The following is a 21,767-nucleotide window of genomic DNA, read 5'->3' as shown; positions in this document are numbered from 1 at the left end:
CACGGGTCTTTTCTTATAACGAAAAATTCGTCTAGTGAATCCCATAGGAATGCATTGAATTTTTTGAATTTTGTTTTGCCCATAGGAACGCATTAATTGAATATCAATGCATTCCTATGGGAAACCGCGATTCGCTAGACGAATTTTTCGTAAAACGAATTCGTCTAGCGAGGCAACCTCCGCCAGAAAAAACCTTTCGTTAAGCGGAAATTTCGTTAAGCAGGGCATTCGTTAAGTGAGGCACCACTGTAGGTCTTCTGAAAAGGCCTGACCTACAAGTTTTCTCACTGCTTTGTGTCATCCATATTGACACTCCATCTACAAAATCCAGCTCCACTGACAGATCATCATAATTATCAACAACAGTGAAGAATCAAGGGTATTAAAAATAAATAAATCTGTATTTGGAAATAGAAGCATTTTTTTTTAAAAAAAAAAAAAACCCAATAACAACCCCACAGATATTTCTGCCACGTAGTTATTTTCCAGGTGATGCAAAGATGTTTTGCGAGTCTCTAAGACAAGGCAGGAGCAAGCAGTCTTTCTGCAAGGAGAGGCGACAGTGGTTTGGGCTGGCGAAGCATCTTCTCATTTGGCCCCTCAGCTGCCTTGATTTATCTTTCTCGCCAACTTCAGCCACTCATCAACTTGCAAGGAGATTTGCTGCATGGAGTGAGTGGGGAGGGAGAGAAAATAAAACCAAGGTTGGCCAGACTCCTAACTAGAATCCTGATTTATAGGCTATTCTCCTAATTCAGGGACAATTGTTTTCATTTTTATTACTGCCGTTGATTAACCACCTTCTAAACCACCATCTCAAGGTACTTTGTACATTAATTAAAAACAAAAACATTTAAAACTAGACTAAAACCCTAACAAGCAGACATTCGTGGGGAGCAAAATATACATCGGGAGGCTTAGTTTGGTCAGAATCGAGCATTCTTTTCCAGAGTTAACACTAAATGTATTATTTCTGGTACATGAGCCACCACAGCTGCTAGAGAGCCGTGAAAATTTGTGTCTGGGTTTTTTTAGACTTGTCTACCCATGTATTAAGGGGCGCATTGGTTGCTGGAAGTAAAATATATTGACATTATTTTCAGCTCTCCTACCCTACTACAAGGTTCATGGACCAAGAGGTTAATCACATTTTCAAAGGAGGAAACAGAACTTTCCTAAAAGGGTTCTGCACTCTAATTCTTCCCTGCATTGCATCCAGCCTGAGACCAGACAGGTTAGAGCAGGCACCCCCAAACTCAGCCCTCCAGATGTTTTGGGACTACAATTCCCATCATCCCTGACCACTGGTCCTGTTAGCTAGGGTTGATGGGAATTGTAGTCCCAAAACATCTGGAGGGCTGAGTTTGGGGGTGCCTGGGTTAGAGGAAGTGGAAGTTCCTGAAAAAGGTTCTGGATTCCAAGCTATTCCCCCCCCATGCCACCACCTACCCCCCAAATCCACCGGCCGTTCTCACCTCTTTGGCATGGACAAGGGGCAGTGGGTCCCGGGGGTTGGGTGTCGACATGTCAGCGCAGTGGGCAGTGCCGTTGATTAAAATAGCCCGTTCAGAGCGGGACTGGTTCTTGAGGACACTCAGGGCATGCCAAGGATCAATGTCGCCTGGGGAGAGAAGGCAGTGATTAGACACCAAGGAGGAGAGAAAGTAAACGGATTCGCAAGTGTGATCCAATGGGAGAGGCCGATCTCCGAAGCTAACTTCTGGTGCCAGGATGGGGGACCTGCGCTGCTCCTATGAACTCACTGGAAAATGTGTTGATTGATTGATTGATTTAATTTATATACCGCCCTAAACCCGGGGCTCTCAGGGCGTCTCACAGAATAATACTAGGGAAATGAATTTCCCCACAATCCCCAATACCTTCATTATGACAAGTTGGGAAAATTGCACAACCAAGGCTCCTACAATGCTGCCACGGAAGCGTTTTTCAGGTGTTGGGAGAAGTGGAGCATATGAACAACACTCCCTATCGCAAATGCTACGGACGCCAGAGAGCTGTGTCCCGGCTTGAAGGCTTTGGATGGTGTTCCACAACACAAAAATATAACACTTGCAGATGGGGTCTCTAGTCCAACCCAGCAGACACTAAGACTGTAAGGAGGAAGCAACCTTCCATGTTTTGTAGCCATTTAAATAATAATAATAATAATAATAATAATAATAAATTTTTATTTATACCTCACCCTCCCCAGTTTAAAAACCGGGCTCAGGGCAGCTAACAGCAAATATAAAACATTGATTAAAATGCGACTTAAAAACAGCATTAAAACAGCATAAATGCAGCATCAATGTCAATAAAATTCAAAAATTCAGGGGTCTTTTTTTTTGGAGGGGGGAGAACCCCAGTCAGTTAACATCAAATGATCACCAGGGCTAACTGGCTAAGTTGGTCCTACTAGGGCCAGCAAGGAGGCCAGGGAAGAGTTTAAATGTGGGGTCCCAGAAGGGTTTCTTCATAGAAAAAGGGAAGGGGGAAGGGAATAGAGGATCAAGCTAATTCAAATTGAAGGCCTGGCGGAATAGCTCTGTCTTACAGGCCCTGAGGGAGGAGATCAAGTCCTGTAGGACCCTAGTCCCGTGGGACAGAGCATTCCACCAGGTCGGAGCCATCACTGAAAAAGCCCTGGCCCTGGTGGAGGATAATCTGCCTTCTTTAGGGCCCGGGACCGTCAAGCTATTATTATTCATGGACCTTAAGGTCCTCTGATGGGCAAGGAGAGGCGGCCGCGTAAGTACGAGGGTCCTAGGCCATATAGGGTTTTAAAGGTCAAAACTAGCACCTTAAACCTGACTCGATACTCCAGCTGGCAGAGCACTGGGTAAATATACTCCCATGACAGGGACCCCGTGAGGAGCCTCACTGCAGCATTCTGCACCCGCTGGAGTTTCTGGGACAGTTTCAAGGGCAGCCCCCAATGAATGCTTCCCCAATGTCATTCACTAAAAACTGCTGAAGGTTTCTTTCTCTGCTCCAAGCTACCGTTGCATCCAACTAAGTTCTTTTCAGAGTAGACTCACTGAGAATGACCCTAACTTAGCCTACTTAGAGTAGACCTATTGAAATGAATGGACACTACTAAATTAGGTCCTTTTATTTCAATGGGGCTACTGTGAGTAAAACTTAGTTGGGTACAATGGGTTTATTCATATAGTAGATCCACTTCAGATGACAGACCTCCTTGGCTTAGATTTCGAAATGAAATTGCTCTCGTTCTGTCTAGGCAAAAATGGGAAGGAGGAGAAAGGGAATCAAAGGATTGGAGAATGGGAAGGGACCCTGAGGGTCATCTAGTCCAACCTCCTGTGATGCAGGAATCTCAGCATACACGATCATAAATCATATATGATTGTCACGCATGACAAATGACTGCCCAACCTCTGCTTAAAAAACTCCAAGAAAGGAGAGTCCACCACCTCCTGAAGGAGTCTGTTGTTAATTAAATTTGTATACCACTTTATATGCACAGATCTTAGCAGGGCTGGCTCTATGGTCAGGCTGGGTGGCGCAGGGCGCCACGGCGCCGGCCCGCCAGGGGGGGCGCCATGCAGCTGCACCCGTCCCGCCGCGCAGCAGCGCCCTCGCCGCCCGGCCGCCCATCGCACTGGAAAACAGGGCGGTGGGGGGCGCCGGAGGGATCCGTCGCACCACGGTGCCACGGCGCCAAAGGTGCTTAAGACGGCCCTGGATCTTAGGGTGGTTCGCAACATAAAGTCACAGTATCTACAAAAAAGAAAATACATAATAAAAAACAACAACATCCCAATAACCCCCCCTTCCACTACACATTTGAAAAGGGCACCGGATGTCAATCAGCCAAAGGCCTGGTTAAATAATTTGTTCCACTGTCAAACGGTGAAAAATCCTACACACCCCTCACAGCGAAGGGGGAAATCTGCCTCTGAGCATGTGTAGAGTTCTTTTTTCCTCGCTAACAAGCAATCACAACCAGCCACATAAATATTTGGTTTGACAAAACGGGGCTCTCCATAGGCTTCAAGCTGGGGTCTCTCCCTCTCTCGCAACTACGTACTGCACATGGCCGTCTGAGAGGGACCCACATCTCCCCACCCTCCGTACCGTTCACGAAGAGGACGCGGCTGGCTTTGGGGCGATCAGCCCCATAGTAGTCATTGGTGAAGGACACAGCCTCCTGGACAGCCTGAGAGGGGATGCCGAAGACCTCTCGGCAGGTTTCAAGCTCAGTCGTCAGGTTCATGAAGCGGGAGAAGCGGCAGGCAGGATCATCGCAGGTTTGGTCTAGAGCAAGAGAAATAAAATGCAAAAGGCAAGGCTGAGGCCACCTAAGTTCACGGGGAACAATGCAAACAGGAAAGCCCACCCTTGGTTGGATTCAGAGGCTCGGGGGTGGAGGTCCAGGACAGGGCCTTCTCTGGGGCAGCCCCCAAGAAAGTAGTTCTCAAACCTTTTTCCTCCGGGCCACACTTTCAGAATAACAATTCGCTTACGCCACACCAAATCTTTTCTCGATACATTGGAAAGTGAAAAGAAACCGCTCCCAGCCATGCTTGCTTTGTAACATAGAATATGATCGTGGGGCAGCAGGAACAAAGCGATGCTGATACACAAGAACGTGATGAATCCCCAAAATATACAGTAATTATAAACGAGCCTCTTACCTATGTACCTTAAGTATGTATACAAGCTCAATGAGAGGCGTGAGCTCGCTTTTTCGCCAGGCAATCTCATTTAGATTAGGTCTAATTTGAGACGAACAAACTCTCATTTCCTCACCAACACAAATAACCTACTCCAGGACCTTAGGATGAATAATAATAATAATAATAATATGTTGAGGGGGGAGGAGGAGGAGGAGGAGGAGGAGGAGGAGGAGGAGGAGGAGGAGGAGGAGAGTGCACAGGGCAAAACGTTAACTCTCACTTACAGTATCCGAACTCTGTACATGTCTGGAAGTACCATTGCCTGATGCCCACGCCCGACGTGGAGATGAATGTGTTGCGCAGCTCCTGCAGGGCCTCTGTGTGATTATTCTCCATGCATGTCATGTTCATGCCGTCCAAGTACACCTTTTGAAAATAAGAGAGGTGGGCCCAGTGCCGGATTTACGTATAAGCTAAACAAGCTATAGCTTAGGGCCCCCCACAAAAAATTAAAGGGAAAAAACCATGGATATACATTTCCAAAAAATAAGATAGAAAACAAAAAAAAATAAAACCTACATTCAGCAATAGTGTTTTGTGTTGTGTAGGCTCCTATTTGTTATGGGCAAATGGCTTTAGATATCTATTAGGTCCATAAATTACCATATACAGTGGTACCTCGGTTTACGAACACCTCGGTTTACGAACTTTCGGTTTACGAACTATCCTAACCCGGAAGTTAGTAAACTGAGGTGCCGGAGGTCTACTCAGCGTCCGATGCCTTCGGGGAGGCCGGGCCTTCGCTCCAATGCCTCCTGGAGGCCCACAGCGAAGGACCGGCCTCCCCGAAGGCATCGGAGCAAAGGCCAAACCTCCCCAAAGCATCGGAGCGTCGGATACCTTCAGGGAGGCTGGGGCTTTGCTCCAATGCCTTTGCGGAGGCCGGGGACCGCTTTCGCGGCTGCAGCCCAGTCGCGGAAACGCTCCCCGGCCTCCGCAAAGGCATCGGAGCAAAGCGGTTAATCCGTTCTAGGGGGTGTTTTTCCTCGTCTAGAACGGATTAATCAACTTCCCATTACTTTCAATGGGAAAGTTCACTTCGGTTTACGAACACTTCGGTTTATGAACAGACTTCTGGAACCAATTGTGTTCGTAAACTGAGGTTCCACTGTAGCATATATTCAACACAAAAAAACCGATTCACAAAACCCCTTTTCACGAAGGAAACTAATCTAGCCAGAGGGTGACCCGGCTGCTGAGTGATAATAGATGACTCCGTGACTTATAAGGTGGCAGCTAGGAAGATTAGGAAGAAAGATCTGGGTGGGCTCGTGGTCAATTGCAAAGGGGACTGTTGAGATCTAAATCTGCGCATTTTATTTGAGGATTACATTTTATTCTGTGTAATAAGGAATTTGGGTGGGTTGGATCATGGTTTTACTGCCTATGGAGCAACTGCTGTTTTTGTTTTTCTTCTTTGGATGATGCCATGGCAAAACAAACAAACAAACCCCTATGCATTAAATATATAAGAAAAGAAGAGGAGCTTCAGTCCCAGAATGGCTGTTGCACAGACCCAGAGGTGGGCAAGGAAGTGCCTTTCAGATGTTGCTGCGTCTCTAGGACTCCCATCAGCCCCGGCCAGCTCAGCTAATGGTCAGCAATGGCACAACAGGAAACAACTGAATGTGTTTTTGGCCTGAAAAGCTATTCAAGCTATGCTATGGGTCTCCATCTGGGTTATTTTTAGTGTATCTATTCCTTTTTAAATTGTTTAATGTTTCTTACAATATTTTTGCACAGTACCTTGTGATATAGCGATTCAGTTATTATCATCATCATCATCATCATTATTAATTCAAGAGTGGTTTCACGGTCAATCTCTCTTCACAGGAAAGAGCTAGGGAATTGTAGCTCCGTGAGGGGAATAGGAGTCTCCTGGCAACTCCCAGAAACTTTGGAACTCCCTGCATCTTGACATCAGGCAAGTACCTTCCATTGTACTCTTTTTGGCGCCTGCTAAAAACATGTTTTGTTTGTTCGTTTAGGCAAGCCTATCCAGACACACAAGTTTTACTCTGATCCTATTGTTTACTTTCATTATTTCTGGCACGTTTTGGGGAGACAATTCTATTATTCTATTCTTTTTTGTAAACCGCTTTTAGATTCCCCCCCCCCCGCATTAATCAAGTGGTATATAAACTTTATGAAATAAAATATACGGCTAGTCCTTTTGTTGTTGTTTAAAAAATGAATTGCTGGTGCTCATATCGCGATAAACATGCCGTGGGTGCCCGCACAAAATGGCTGCCGAGGCAAGAGTCCAGATCAGGCATCCCCAAACTTCAGCCCTCCAGATGTTTTGGACTACAATTCCCATCTTCCCCGACCACTGGTCCTGTTAGCTAGGAATCATGGGATTTGTAGGCCAAAACATCTGGAGGGCCGCAGTTTGGGGGTGCCTGGTCCAGATAGTAATACTGTACTAATAATAAATACTAGTAATACTGAGAGTTGGAGCCCAGTCACACTCTCGTCCTAAACAAAGGAACAGGATTGCCACCTTCTGTACAGAGGTACTATTGAAACTGTTCTCTGTAATTTTATTATTGCCTGGTATGGCGCAGCCTCCAAGCTGGACAAGAAAAGCCTCCAACGAGCAGTAAGAACTGCAGAAAGGGTAATTGGTGTTAGTTTGCTTTCAACAGAGACACTTTATGCTGTCCAAGCTAGGAAGAGAGCAGAGGGAATTGTTGCGGACCCTTTGCATCCCGGTCATCATCTGGACGTCGCTACAGGACTCTACACAAAAACGGCTAGGCACAGGAACAGTTTTTTCCCTTGTGCCATCAAACTGTTAAATTCGTAGTTGGGTAGTGGAAGGGGAGGCCAGTTGTGTGTGTGTGGGGGGGGTCCCTTTGCTGTGCTGTTGTGTTGTATTGTGAGAGGAATAGTGTTTGTATGAGTTACTTTTTTTTACATTGCAATGTAGTCGAAGCTTGGTACTTGACCAATAAATTATTCCTTATTCCTTTTTCCTCAGCCAGGGCCCTAGAAAGGTCTCCCGCCCACCGAGGCGCAGGCTTACGTTGTTGGCAGCCATAAGTCTCTGGTAGGCCGAGCCAGTCTTGTTGTTGGTCATGACACGGCAAAAGTTGGCGATGGTGCTCCACGGCATGTATTCGTTGTTGTACTGCACAGCCAGCATAAAGATGTCGGCCAGGTTGGACACCAGCTGCACGCAGTCGCCAGAGCCCTCCAACTCCTGACAGGAGCGGAAGTCCTTCGCCAGCTTGGCCAGGGCCCCATCGTGCACCAGGGTGTCCACTGCAGAGAAGCCATCAGCCACGGCCTCCAGGCACTGCGAGGGAAGCAAAGAGGAAGGGGAGGAAACACAGGGGACCTTTTATCATATGGGATGGACGTGTAAGCAGGGTGGACAAAAATCAATGTTTTTTTTTAAAAAATTGAAATATATTAAAAAATAAAAAATTGTCCAATAGCACCTTAGAGACCAATTAAGCTTGTTCTTGGTATAAGCTTTTGTATGCATGCACACTTCTTCAGATACCATTTGGATATTTTTATTTTTTTTATTAAAATCGGATTACTAAAATAAAATGCTTTTGGAAGAAAAAAAATTCTAAAGATAGTTTTCTATTTAAGTTACATTATAGTCCAAAGGCTATTCATCAGGAAATAAGGATTTCTTTTTAGGTTTTCATGTGTGCTAAAACTCAGTCTAAGGTGTGTTTTTTTTATTTAAAAAAATTGTTTAACCACATCAGTTAACAATCATGGATACATATGCTATAATGTTTTTGTTTTAGTTAAATATTGTTTTAGTTTAAATTGTTATTAAGGAAATGATTATTTTTCTCCTTCCAATCAAGTACAGCAGAAAAGCTGTCCAAATATAAACAGTTAACTTGTTAAACCTCACAATAATTACATAATTATGTGCCTATGTATTTCGAAAAGTATAACCATATCAGTAATTTTTGATATAACTGTAAAAACTACTCTGAAAATTTATTATTCCAAAAATGAAACCTTCACCTGGTTGTAAATATTAAGGTTATACCAGCAAGAATGAGTCTTTCTGTAAAAAAAAAATGATTTAAATCAAGTCTTACTGACTAGTGATTTAAATCATGATTTAAATCGATTTGATTTAAATCAAATCCACCCTGCATGTGCCTGTTGTCTTTGTCCATGGAGTTTTCTTCGCAGGGATACTGGAGTGGCTTGCCAGTTCCTTCTCCAGGTGGATCACGTTTAGTCAAAACTCTCCACTATGACCTGTCCATCTTGGGTGGCCCTGCATGGCATAGCTCATAGCTTCTCTGAGTTATTCAAGCCCCTTCGCCACGACAAGGCATTGATCCCAGTAGTGATGTATGGAAGTGAGAGCTGGACCATAAAGAAGGCTGATCGCCGAAGAATTGATGCTTTTGAATTATGGTGCTGGAGGAGACTCTTGAGAGTCCCATGGACTGCAAGAAGATCAAACCTATCCATTCTTAAGGAAATCAGCCCTGAGTGCTCCCTGGAAGGACAGATCGTGAAGCTGAGGCTCCAATACTTTGGCCACCTCATGAGAAGAGAAGAATCCTTGGAAAAGACCCTGATGTTGGGAAAGATTGAGGGCACTAGGAGAAGGGGACGACAGAGGACAAGATGGTTGGACAGTGTTCTCGAAGCTACGAACATGAGTTTGACCAAACTACGGGAGGCAGTGCAAGACAGGAGTGCCTGGCGTGCTATGGTCCATGGGGTCACGAAGAGTCGGACACGACTAAACGACTAAACAACAACACCCTGCATGTAAGGCAGGAGTGTCCAAACTTTTTTCAAAGAGGGCCAGATTTGATGAAGTGAACATGCGTGAGGGCCAACCAAAGTTGTTGAACTTTTTTTTAGGATTGAAGTTGTTAAGTTGTTGAGCTTTTTTTTTTTTTAAGGATTTTACCCCAGGAAATAAACAGCCACAGGGGCCGGATTAAACCGACCGGCGGGCTTTGGAGGTGCCTGGTGTAAGGTAAAAAAAACTTTCTAGGATATGATCTACAATGAAATGAAAAAAAAATGCTTAAAATAAAGTTTGTTAAAAAATCAGAAGCTTCTTTTTACCAGGAATTATAGGTACTGAGATCCCAAAGGACCAAAAAAGACTTTTCATGTATGCGACAACAGCCACATAGAATCATAGAGTTGGAAAAGACCACAAGGGCCATCCAGTCCAACCCCCTGCCAAGCAGGAAACACCATCAAAGCATTCTTGACATATGGCTGTCAAGTGCCACATGGGTGCTATTAGCCCAGGGATGGAAGGAAGAAATAATCCCGACCAGGGAAGAATGGCAAACCAAGTTGATGGACTGAAATGACAAAATTAACCGGGAAGCTCGGGAACCAAGAGGAAAGGAACTTTGAAAAAAAGAATGGGGAAATTTTATAATTTATTTAGGAGACTATTGTAAGCAGATCAAAACATTAGCAGGAATTTAATCACGCTTGTAAAGTAACAAAAACGATGGACAATTTAGATGGATAAAAAATGTGGAGAATGGACTAGTAAGGTGAAGGGACCCCTGACCATTAAGTCCAGTCTTGACTGACTCTGGGGTTGCGGCACTCATCTCGTGTTATTGGCCAAGGGAGCTTCCAGGTCCTGTGGCCAGCATGACAAAGCCGCTTCTGGCGAACCAGAGCAGCACACGGAAACGCCATTTACCTTGCCGCCGGAGCGGTACCTATTTATCTACTTGCACTTTGACTGACGTGCTTTTGAACTGCTAGGTTGGCAGGAGCAGGGACCGAGCAACGGGAGCTCACCCCGTCGCAGGGATTCAAACCACCGACCTTCTGATCATCAAGCCCTAGGCTCTGTGGTTTAACCCACAGCGCCATCTGCGTCCCTTTTTAATGGACTAGTATGCAGTTGTAAATATTGGCATCAGGAGAGCACCTGGAGGGGATGGGGGAAAGTCTTAAGATTCAGAGCAGTCTCTTTATATGGATTTTTAATTGACTTTGTTATAAGTCTCTATTTTCTAAACTCAAGTAAATATTTCTTTTTTAAAAAAAAAGGAAAAACAGGGGGGGCAGCACATGACGGGTGGCAAAAAGCACCTGCATGATGCATTTAAAGCGTTACGGAACCACTTTTAACAGTTGCAGCTTTCCACACGGCCAAAATACGAGTCATTTGGGAAAAAATATTAAAAACCTCACCTCTTTGGAACCACCGACAACTGGATTGGACAGACTTGCGGCAACAACCTGGAGAGGAAGAAGCCAAAGAGAGATAGGGGGGGATAAGGACAAAGTTGTTAAGTCACATGGGTTCCAGTCATGGTGGGAGCATTACATTTGAATGTGATTATTTACACTGTGGTATTAATTCCAGCTTTTTCTTCTTCACTATTGGGGGGGGGATAATTTCCTTTAGAGTCAAAACTGGCGATATTTGGACTACAACTCCCATCAGCCCCTGCCAGCGCTGATGGGAGTTGTAGTCCAAATATCTGGAGGCCTTTCCGGTTGACCGAGGCTGAGTTCAACCACGGGCAAACTTTTGGCCATCGTGTGGTCATCATTTGAGAGGGCCTCAAGGAGCTCTGAGGGCCATCCCCAAACTCAAAAAGACCACCTGGGTTCTTTGCCAAGAACTCACCATAAGGTAGCCTGTGAAATCCAGCTGGGCTCTGACAGGGGCAGAAGAAGCGACAGCAGCAAAGACCAGGTGGGGAAACTGGAAAAGAGAGAGAGAAAATGGGCGTGTGGATCCAGAATTGGCCTCCGCAGTCACTTACGGACTCACTTTTGAGACTGTGTTCACGGAAGGCAATTTTACTCAGCTACGAGGGATCGCCTAGGAAGACCACAAGCAGTGCGTCATTGAATTCTACTCAATATAGATCCAGAGTAGATTCCAATGTATAGTTAGCAGAGTAAAAACTTAAACGAGTTTCCCAAAAGCCAGACTAGAGGCAATTGTATTTCATCCAGCAGAGTTTTACTGCTACTGAAGGCAAATGAGCATAATGATCACAAATCCAATACATTCAGGATTGGCACTGTCCATAAGAAATCCAGTTGCAGCAGACTCAACTTAAACTTACAATAACTTATAAGAAGACTAAACCTTAACACTACCTATGTACAGAACACCACACCCAGGTGAAGCCCAGGCTCCCTTCTGCCCTTACTTTTATAGTCAGCATGACCTTGACTGAAAGAGATAAGAGAGCTCGTTTAAGCCAGCTGTATTCAGCTTCTCGGAAGGAATCACCCAAACATCAAGAACCTTCTGCTTGCTTCTTTCACACAGAGAAGCTTCCAGAATCCTCTTGAATTTAATTAGAATAGGAAAGATCTCTACACATCAGATCAATTCTTTCTGCACTAAGAAATGCAAACTGACAGTGGCCACAAGAGCGTCCCAGTTCACCAAAGGCGGCAAAGCATTTGCTTTGCAAGCAGAAAATCCCAGGTTCGATCCCTGGCGTCTCCAGGTAGGACTGGGGAATATTCCCCCGTCTGAATTCCTGGAGTGCCGCTGCTAGTCAGAGTAAGCAGTTCTGAGCAGGATGAACCCAATGGTCTGACTCAGCTCCCCCTGTTCCTATTGGCCCCTACTGGCAATCTTGTGGTCCCACCTTGAGTCTGAACCAGGCAGACAGGGAGCCAGGATAGGAGCCTCCGAAGCAAATCCAGGTGTTGTTGGATGTCAGGCTGAATTTCTGGGTGATGAAGTGGTGGAAGGAGGCCAGGTCAGACAAGCTGCAAAAGGAGACGGCAGAGCTTTGGGACCAGAATCACACCTCAGACGTCCCCAAACTCCCTTGATTATTTGCTTGCAATTAAGAGGGCGATCGACTTAAGACAATTTATTTATGCATGCCACGACAGCGGCAAGAACGATATATGCTCAAAATTGGGAAGGAGGCGAGATACCAACGGCTTATAAAAATGACGGAGCATGTGGAAAAACGGCAAGCCAAAATTAGAGATTAAAAATGAAGGAAATATCAAATCAAATCAAATATCTTTTTTACGGTCAAAGACCAAAGAGAAGGAAATATTTTTGGAGGAATGGAAGCGTTTTGCAAAATATTTAAAGAAATGTTATGTTATTATGGAAACACAAGCAGGGTTCACAATACGAGTCACAGGTGCCAACTCACGCTTGCTGGCTGGACAGGAACTGAAGGTTGTGATCTTGCAGCCCATCAGGGTTGATGCTGGCCCCATAGAAACGGTGTTCGAGGGCCACCACCAAAGCTCCGTACTTCTGGGCCAGCTCCACGTGGTGTCCTTAAACAGGAAAGAGAAACAGGGGATAGGTCTCTCTCTGGCCACGTTCACACCATATGTTTAAAGCGCTGCGATACCCCTTTAAACAGTTGTGGCTTTCTGCAAAGAATTCTGGGAGCTGTAGTTTGTTAAGAGGGCTAGGAGATCCTGCCTACTGCCCTCACAGAGCTATAATTCACAGAGTTCCCTAGGAAGAGGGACTAACTGGGAAACCACACTGGGAATTGTAGCTGTGGAAGGGGAATAGCAGGCCTTCTAAGCACCCGTAACAAACTACAGTTCCCAGGATTGTCTGGGAGAAGGCCTGAATGTTTAAATCAGGGTTTCCCAAACTTTGGTTTCCAGCTGTTTTTGGACTACGACTCCCATCATCCCTGACCACTGGTGCTGCTAACTAATGGATGATGGGAGTTGTAGTCCAACAACTACTGGAGACCCGAGTTTGGGAAACTCTGGTTTAAAGTGATACGATACTGTTTTAAATGTATTGTGCAGATGGGGACCTTCAGGTTCTAAAGGAAGACTACAGAGGATAGGAGACCCCTATTCTCTTCTCGGAGCAACAATTCTCAGCATGGTTCAACAGTCCATCTTTCTTCACAGGGAAGAGCTGGGAATTGTAATTCTCCTCCTGGCAACTCTCAGCACCTTTAACAAATGACAGTTCCCAGAGTTTTTTTTTGGGGGGGGGGAACCATGATTGTTAAAAGTGGTTTCATAGCGTTTTAAATATATGGTAGCCCAGAGTGGCTGGGACAACCCCGTCAAATGGGCGGAGCACAAATAATAAAACTATTATTTATTCTTATTATGGTGTGGATGCAGCCTGCAAGCTGGACAGGAGAACAACATACTGGGAATTAAAGCTTAAATGTTGGCAAAAGACGCAAAGACGCCATTCATAGGAAGCTGTGATGACAAAACCATCCTAGCATTGGTGCAGGAATTTTGTACGTCCTCAGGGTTGCTCCGGATGCCTACAGTGAATCCAGGGCAGAGCCTTGGGCAGTGCAAAAGCCGTTGAAGGCGAAGCTCTAGTGAGACCCATCTCAAAAAACAGTGTGGTGTAGTGGTTAGAGTGTTGGGCTAGGACCTAGGAGTGCAAGGTTCAAATCCCTGCTCAGCTAAGAAGCTCACTTGGGCCAGTCACTGCCTCTCAGCTTACCACACAGGGTTGTTGAGGGGATTAAATGAAGAGGAAGAGAACTATGGATGCCACCTTGGGAGAAAAATGTCATGAATGAATGAATGAATGAATGAATATGTAAGAGATCTCGTCCCCCAGTCTCCGCAACTGAGGTGTTGCATGACACCCACCTGCCAGCACATCGTACACCGACAAGGCAGACTCGCCCCCAATGAAGAGGAAGACCGGTCCGTCGGGGCGTCGCCAAAATTCCTGGTTAATCCAAAATCTCTGTGAGTTTTAGGGAGGTAAAGAAGAGAAGGAGCATCACTAAGAGCAAAAGGGAATCCCCCTCCCCAAAGCATGACTCTGCAGAGGGGGTGGGCTTGCCTAAGGCAATATTCACACCACACATGTAAAGCATAATAATAATTATAACGATAATAATTTTATAATGTATATAAAACAAAGGGAACAATAATCACAGCAGGTGGAAGAATGAGGTGGTGGACGTGTAAGGCAGTAAAAGCATTCTGGGACATGATATATAATGAACTGAAAAAAATGTTTAAAATAACTTCTTTTTTAAAAAAAATCCTGAAGCTTTTCTTTTAGGAATTCTAGGTGCCGAAATTCCAAGGGAGCAGAAAAGACTATTTATGTATGCGACCACGGCTCTGCGGATGCTATTAGCCAAGAGATGGAAGGAAGATAAAAGTCCCTGCCAGGGAAGAATGGCAGATCAAGCTGATGGACTATGCCAAAATGGCAAAAATGACCGGAAGAATCAGAAATTAGGAAGACCAAAACTTTAATCAGGAATGGGGGAAATTTATAATTTATCTTAAAAAACCATTGTAAACAGTTAAAATCGTTAGTGGGATTGGAATAACACTTGTAGTGTAATGATGAACTTTGGATTTAATGGAAATATAAAAATTTGGATTCTTCTACGTAAAAGATGCAGAAGGAAAGGACGAATAATAAGACCCACAAAGGGGAGGAGGGAAGTCCAGGAGATTCTCTGGAATCTTGTTTTTATATTTTAAGTTGTTATGTGAATGTAAAATCTTAATCTGGAAAATCAAATAAATTTTTTTTAAAAAAAGAGAAAATTAAAAGATGAAATGCAAAACTATAAAATAAGCACGTAGAACGAGTGGTTGCACATGAGTTGAAATAATAAACCCAAGTAAGCGCCATCAGTGTTGCCAGATCATTGAGCACCTCGTACCTGGTTGTAGGTGCGCTGTTCCTGCCGGTTGAAGTGGTCCAGGGGCTGACGGATGAAGCTCTCGAGGGGAGCGTTCCACATCCCTGGGACCAGGAACCGAGGCAGCTGTCTCAGGCGAAGATACGCCTCCTCCATCGCATGCTGCTCTCGCTGCTTCAGGACCTGCTGGCGGAACAGCCAGAAATTTCTGCCTGGAGGGGAAGACACCGAAAAGACGTGTGAAGTTGTGCACTTCTGCATAATGCCAGGCTCTCTCTGATCACATGCATCTGGGCATTTAGACAGCCCAATGCAGACGATCGCGGCTATTTAATGAATGCTCAGGAGTCCAGCAGCATACAGGGCTATTATTATTTCGGCACAAGCTTTCGTGGACCAGCCAGCTGATGGAAGCCATAGTTGAAAGATCTGGAGGGCACCATAACAAAAGATGCATCGTACTCTTCGGACAACAGACCAACACAGCTGTCCTTCCAGATCAGTGGTTCTCAAACTTTTTTCCTCTGGGCCACACTTTCAAAATAAAGTTTCTCATGCCACACCCATATTTTTTTATTGATAAGAAATGGAAACGACTCCTAGCAGTGCTTGATTCATAGCATAGAGGCTTACCCTTTTATAATATGATCATGGGACACCCCAAAAGTACAGTATAAAACAATGCAGTGACATAAGAACATGAATCCGACTAAACATCAAGAAAAACATACTGGCCGTAAGAGGGTTGTGGACTCTCCTTCCTTGGAGGCTTTTAAGCAGGGGTTGGATGGCCATCTGTCATGGATGCTAGAGTTGAGATTCCTTTGTTGCAGGGGGTTGGACTAGATGACCCTCAGGGTCCCTTCCAACTCTACGATTCTATGAACCCTTCCCAAAATAGAATTATAAACAAGCCCTTTATATACGTACCTTAAGTATGTATGCGAACTCAACAAGAGGTGTGAGCTTGTTTTGCCAGGTAATCTCATTTATATTAGGTCAAGTTTGAGACAAACTAGACACAAAGAAGGCATGCTCCTGCTCTCGTTTTGAAAAGATATCTATCCCTATTCTAAAAATAAAATTACTTTTGATACTATGCTAGACCACACTAAAATGTTTAAATGTTCCATGGATTGTCCTTGAATCTTCCCCCAAAGAATTCTGGGAAATGGGAGTTTCCCAGATCTCAGCAATCTATAGTTCCCAGCACTCTTCACAAACTACAGTTCCTAGGATTCTTTGGGGAAACCATGCACTTTAAATGTACAGTGTTTCCATGGCCTTAGTTGGAGATGGCTTGAAAGAGGGATTGCTGTTTGTGATGCATATGCTTGTTTTACCCCGTGGTAGGTAAAAATGTTTGCCGGCGTGTGGCGTTTGGTTTCTGGTCTTGTATTCTATCCAAACCTCTCTGACCTCCCCTGCAACAAGAAATTTTTGGGGAACTTGACAAGAAGCAAACACTCAGTTAAACCACATTTGGGGAACCGCAAGCGGCTGGTGAACATCCAAAAGGGTGATTGTGCTTCAGTGCTTCTCTATCAAGCAGCACGCTAACAAACGTTCTGGCGTCTCGCTTCCAAGAAGCAACGTTCTGTGAAACAGAAGACCCAAAAGCTGCTGAGTGCGCAGCGTCAGTTTCCTGTTTGCAAAACGCACATGCAGGACGGACCGCATCTGCCTCGCAAGCAGGAACGCACAGTCTCAAGGTCTCTGGTCCAGAGTCCAGGCCAAGAGGCTGCTCCTTGGGACGCGTCCAATCTGAAGTGTCCCAAGGTGAAAAGTATCCCATCAAGACTGACCCCCAGCCCTTTGAAAATTCCTACATTGTGGGTCCCTTTTGCCCAAATGGTCAATGGAAGAAAAACTCTTTTCTTTCTTTCTTTCTTTTAGTTCTGGTTATTTATTTCTTACATTTATAGACAACCTTTATCTTCCAAAGATCTCAAGATGCTGTGCATAGTTCTCTTCCACCTTCACTACAACCCTGTGAGGTAGGTTAGGCTGGCAGACTGGCCCAAGGTCACCTGGTGAGCTGAGTGGGGAATTCACTCGATCCCAAAACATCTAGGAAGATAGGACAACTTCCTTAAACCAGATCAGAATCATTGCTTGGTATTCTCTAGGCTGACTGGGTTTCAGATAGAGGTCTCTCCCAGTCCTACCTAAGGATGCCAGCTACCAAACTGAGGGCCTTCTGCATGCAAAACAGATGTTCTGCTGCTGAGCTGTGACCCTTCCCAAAGGGCAATGGGTTGGAGAAGGCTGGTAGAATTTGGCAACTAAGCTCATTTTTAAAAGCAGCTCACTACTAGTTCCCTGAATCATAGAGTTGGAAGATTGTACAGACAGATCTGCACATTCAGCCTCAATGAGGAACTGAAATTTATATGCCCCTGCACCCAAAAATATGTTGTTGAGCGGTACTATTTCTCTAGAAAAAGAGCTGCCAGAACTCACCATGAATGCCTCCCTTGTTTTCTTATACAGCTGTACCTTGGATCCCAAATGCCTTGATTGTTCCGGTTTGCGAACGTTCTTTGGAACCCGAACGTCCGACGCAACGTCCACGGCTTCTGATTGGTTGCAGGAGCTTCCTGCAGCCAATCGGAAGCCGCACCTCGGATTCCAAACGTTTTGGAAGTCGAACGGACTTCTGGAACGGATTCCATTCAACTTCTGAGGTACCACTGTAATGGCAATGGCTATGGTGCCGACCTGAGAGGTGCCAGAAGCCAGTTTTTCCAAGTTCCAGCTGGGGGGGGGAAAGCCCTGCTTTTGAACACCCCACATCTTCTGCATCAATGGCCAAGAGACCATTCCCTTTGAGATGATGGCTGCACACAAACCCTTTTTCTCATTCACGGATGTGTATATTGGCAATTACTGGCCAGGGGAGCATATCTGACCGCGGCTCGTGCCAAAATTACCCCCCCCCCGTAAGGTTGGATGTGATGCCGTGGTGTTTTTTGAAAGGTCAAGTCTGCAGGTAATGTGGATGTTTCCTTGGGGGCGACCCAAAACTTATTTGGGGGTGAAAAATCCAATGCACCTTATTGAGAAGTGTAGTCTGGAGTCTTTATGAGTTACAGCACATTGGGGGGGGGGAAGCTTTTGATGAGGGGTAATCATTGTGCATTTTGAAGTGGAGACCCTCCCAGTCTGTATTTCAAGGTGCAGGAACAAATACAGTTCATTCTGCTGGTGCCACTTGGTGTTGAATAAGCAACAGAGACCTAGGAACCAAAGATGCTTTGAGAGAATTTTTTATAAAAAGCAATTAACAGATGTGGCAATAATAATGTTTGACGTTTTCTTATGTTTTTATATGTGCTGGAAGTTGCCCAGCCAGATGGGCGTGGTAATAATAATAATAATAATAATAATAATAATAATAATAATAATAATAATACAACTCCCATATGATCAAGAGCCTGGGGCATGCAAGGAAAAGCAAAAGTATCTGGGTTAAAACAAAAAATTCCTTCCAGTAGCACCTTAGAGACCAACTAAGTTTGTCATAGGTATAAGCTTTTGTGTGCATGCACACTTCTTCAGATACACCGAAGATACACTGTGTATCTGAAGAAGTGTGCATGCACACAAAAGCTCATACCTATGACAAACTTAGTTGGTCTCTAAGGTGCTACTGGAAGGAATTTTTTTATTTTTTGTTTCGACTACGTCAGACCAACATGGCTGCCTACCTGTATCCGGGTTAGTTAGTGCAAAGGGAAAATGATAACAAAGGAGGGGTATATGACAAAGGTTTGGAAAATTATATGTGGCATGGAGAGAGAGGGCAACACATAGGACTAGAGAAAGCTGCCTTGTACTAAATCAGACCACTGGTCTATCTAGGTCAGTACTGTCTACTACACTGACTGGCAGCAGCTCGCCAGAGTTTCAGGCCCTTCTGGGATTAAACCGGAGACCTCCTTCATGCAAAAGCAGATAGCCTGCTGCTGACTGCTTCCACTCCACTCTCTCCCAAAGCTTGTTCTCCAGGTTACTCAGTGAAATTGATTGGCGGTGGATTTAGGAAAGAGAAAAAGGGAGGGTTTCTTTACACGGTGAACAATTAACTGATACGGTAGAATCAACTGTCACGAGACCTGTCCTCCTAGGGCTGTATTTCGCAATCAAAACAGCCTCCAAACTGATGCCAAAGTTTTGTGCTAACACCGCTTTTACGGTACTCAGGTTGTTCTTTTGGGGCGGGGTGGCACAAAACGTGCGGTTTGCGGCACAAAACTCTGGTGTCGGGGATCCAAAATTCCGGGCTAACGAAGCTCATGCCTCAGACCTGGGAGGCCAGAGTTCAGAATTCCCTCCGCCAACAAACCTCCTTGGGTGACTCGGGGCTGCTCACAATCTCTCAGCCCCAACCTACCTCGCAGGGTTGCTCTGAGGATAAAATGGAGAGGGGAGAGCTGCTTGACGGCAGGCTGGGATTGAAATGCAACAAATGTCAGGTTTTGTACCACCACTGTGGGCGTAGAGCAACTTGTTCCCAGACTGTGTTTTGCGGAACAACAGTGGCCCATGAGCTTCATTCATTTGGTCTGGGGTGTGTGTCCGCATTCAATATTAATTTTGATTTGTCGTTGCATTTCGATTGCTTCTTTTCTTTCTTATACTGCATAATTCAAATTGTAATACAATTTGAAAATAAAAACATACAGCTTCTAGCGCAACACATTACAGTTGCTCCAACAGGCGGAGAAAACATGACGTGTGGTCCGCCAAGACCCTCGGGCAGGAGAGTTTTGGAATTGCAGGCCTATCAATGGCTATTTAGCTAAATGGAACCTCCACATACAGCAGCAGTCTACCTCCGAGTACACAGTGGCATGGGCTTCCCCAGCCACTGGTGGCACGGAATGCTATTTATTTTATTATTACTTTTATACCTCACCTTCTTCTCCAAGGAGCTCAAAGTGGCATAAACAGTTCTCCCGCCCCTCAACTACAGTACTGTAATCTCCACAAGAACCTTGTGAGGCAGGCGAGGCTGAGAGCAAAGGTCACCTAGTGAGCTTCAGGGCTGAGTGGAGATTCGAACCTTGGTCTCCCAGGTCCTAATCCAACGCTCTAACCCCTGCACCACGCCAACAAGACGGAACTCTGGTCTGATCCTGCCTGGCGTCTCTTGCTTTCTCACTCAGAAGTGAAAGCTGATGACAAGCCTAGATTTAGGGAAGGAACACCGCCCTAAATCAGCTGGGAATCACAGAACAGTAGAGTTGGAAGGGGTCTCCCAAGGGTCATCTAGCACAACCCCCTGCAAATGCAGGAATCTCAACAGGCAGTATAATCCCATCCAATTTGAAACCACACCGGACCCTGCTTAGCTTTGCAAATGTGCTGGCAGTTTTAAGGCTGCCCCACCCGCCAGCTGTGGCTTTCGATCCCAGAAAAAGTGCCTGCAGACAGTGAAGAGCCACGGGTGATTATTAGTTTTTTTTTGGGGGGGGGTGGTTAAGAAGATGGAAGGACGTTCACTCACCTGCCTGAGCCAGAGAGAGCAGCGCAAGGAGCAAGACCCCCCAAAGGACCCTGGAAGAAAAGGAGGGGGAGGCCATTTCTCTCCCCCAGCTTCTCCTGATTCAGAGGAGCACTTAAACCGGGTCTAGCAAGCTGCCGGGTGGGGGGAAGTGTCGCTCAGTCAAATTGAAAGAAAAAGCAAAGCAAAATTCCCCTTTATTTGACTCGCCTCACATGACCAGGTGCCCTCCCACCCCGTGATCTCCTTCCTTTGCAAGTTCAGCAAGGTCGTCCAAGGAGGAGCTTCAAAATGAGTTTCTTTTTAAAGTCCCCCCCCTGCGCCCACGCCCCTTGCTCCTTTTCCTGCCTCCCATCCTCGTACAGGAGGACTGCGAACTTTTTTTTTTTTAAAGAGATGCGCTCTCAACAGTCTCCCAGAAATCCTGGGGACGTTTCTCTCCATCATTTTTTTTTCTTTCTTTCCTGGGCCCCTGAGCTCAGTTTCCACGTGGCGGACAGCAGCTTCAGAGGCGCCGGGAGCAAAGGAGAAGGGTGTGGACTTGGGGAGGTGCGGAAGGAGAGAGATCTGGATCCAGCGATGAGCGATCCAGCGAGCAAGGCGATCCTTAATGCTTTGTGAGCCGCCGTGCTACGCTGCTGGGGGGGGGGGAAGCAAAAGACCAAAAGAAAAGGAGTGCAAACAAATCACGACAGATCACAGGGATCCTCTTGGAGCCGAGAGTGCAAAAGAGGAAGCGTAAAAAAAAAAAAAAAGCAGTGTGGTTCGTAAACCCAGATCTCTCGCCCCTAGGTGGCACCACAGACACGCCCAAATCTTGCGCCTCCGAGCGCTGACCTTAATTCTAACTGCATTTGTTCGCGTTCGTTCCCCTCTCAGGTTCCACTGCCAGCATTTAAATTGTAAGCTTCACGGGGCAGAGACTCGGTTCTGCAAACTCAGAATGTCACCAACGCG

The 21,767-nt window shown here is 45.5% G+C and overlaps 1 protein-coding gene across 1 annotated transcript; it reads right to left on the bottom strand.

Annotated features, from left to right (window-relative positions):
* Positions 1-443: 443 nt before the first annotated feature.
* PRSS16 (serine protease 16) lies at positions 444-20,988 on the bottom strand. Its single transcript, XM_035120775.2, has 12 exons — positions 20,814-20,988; positions 15,323-15,513; positions 14,280-14,379; positions 12,833-12,962; positions 12,305-12,428; positions 11,320-11,397; positions 10,878-10,925; positions 7,729-8,001; positions 4,925-5,066; positions 4,099-4,278; positions 1,476-1,621; positions 444-663 (listed from the first exon to the last, which is right to left on the bottom strand). Exons 1-12 carry the CDS (start codon positions 20,887-20,889, stop codon positions 601-603), a joined length of 1,551 nt encoding a protein of 516 aa, XP_034976666.2. The 5' UTR covers positions 20,890-20,988; the 3' UTR covers positions 444-600.
* Between the last annotated feature and the right edge of the window lie 779 nt (positions 20,989-21,767).

The sequence above is a fragment of the Zootoca vivipara genome, chromosome 6, assembly GCF_963506605.1.
Source record: "Zootoca vivipara chromosome 6, rZooViv1.1, whole genome shotgun sequence".
Taxonomy (NCBI): Eukaryota; Metazoa; Chordata; class Lepidosauria; order Squamata; family Lacertidae; genus Zootoca; species Zootoca vivipara.
Note: the sequence above shows the minus strand (reverse complement) of the source record. Positions and strands in the feature narration are given on the sequence as shown.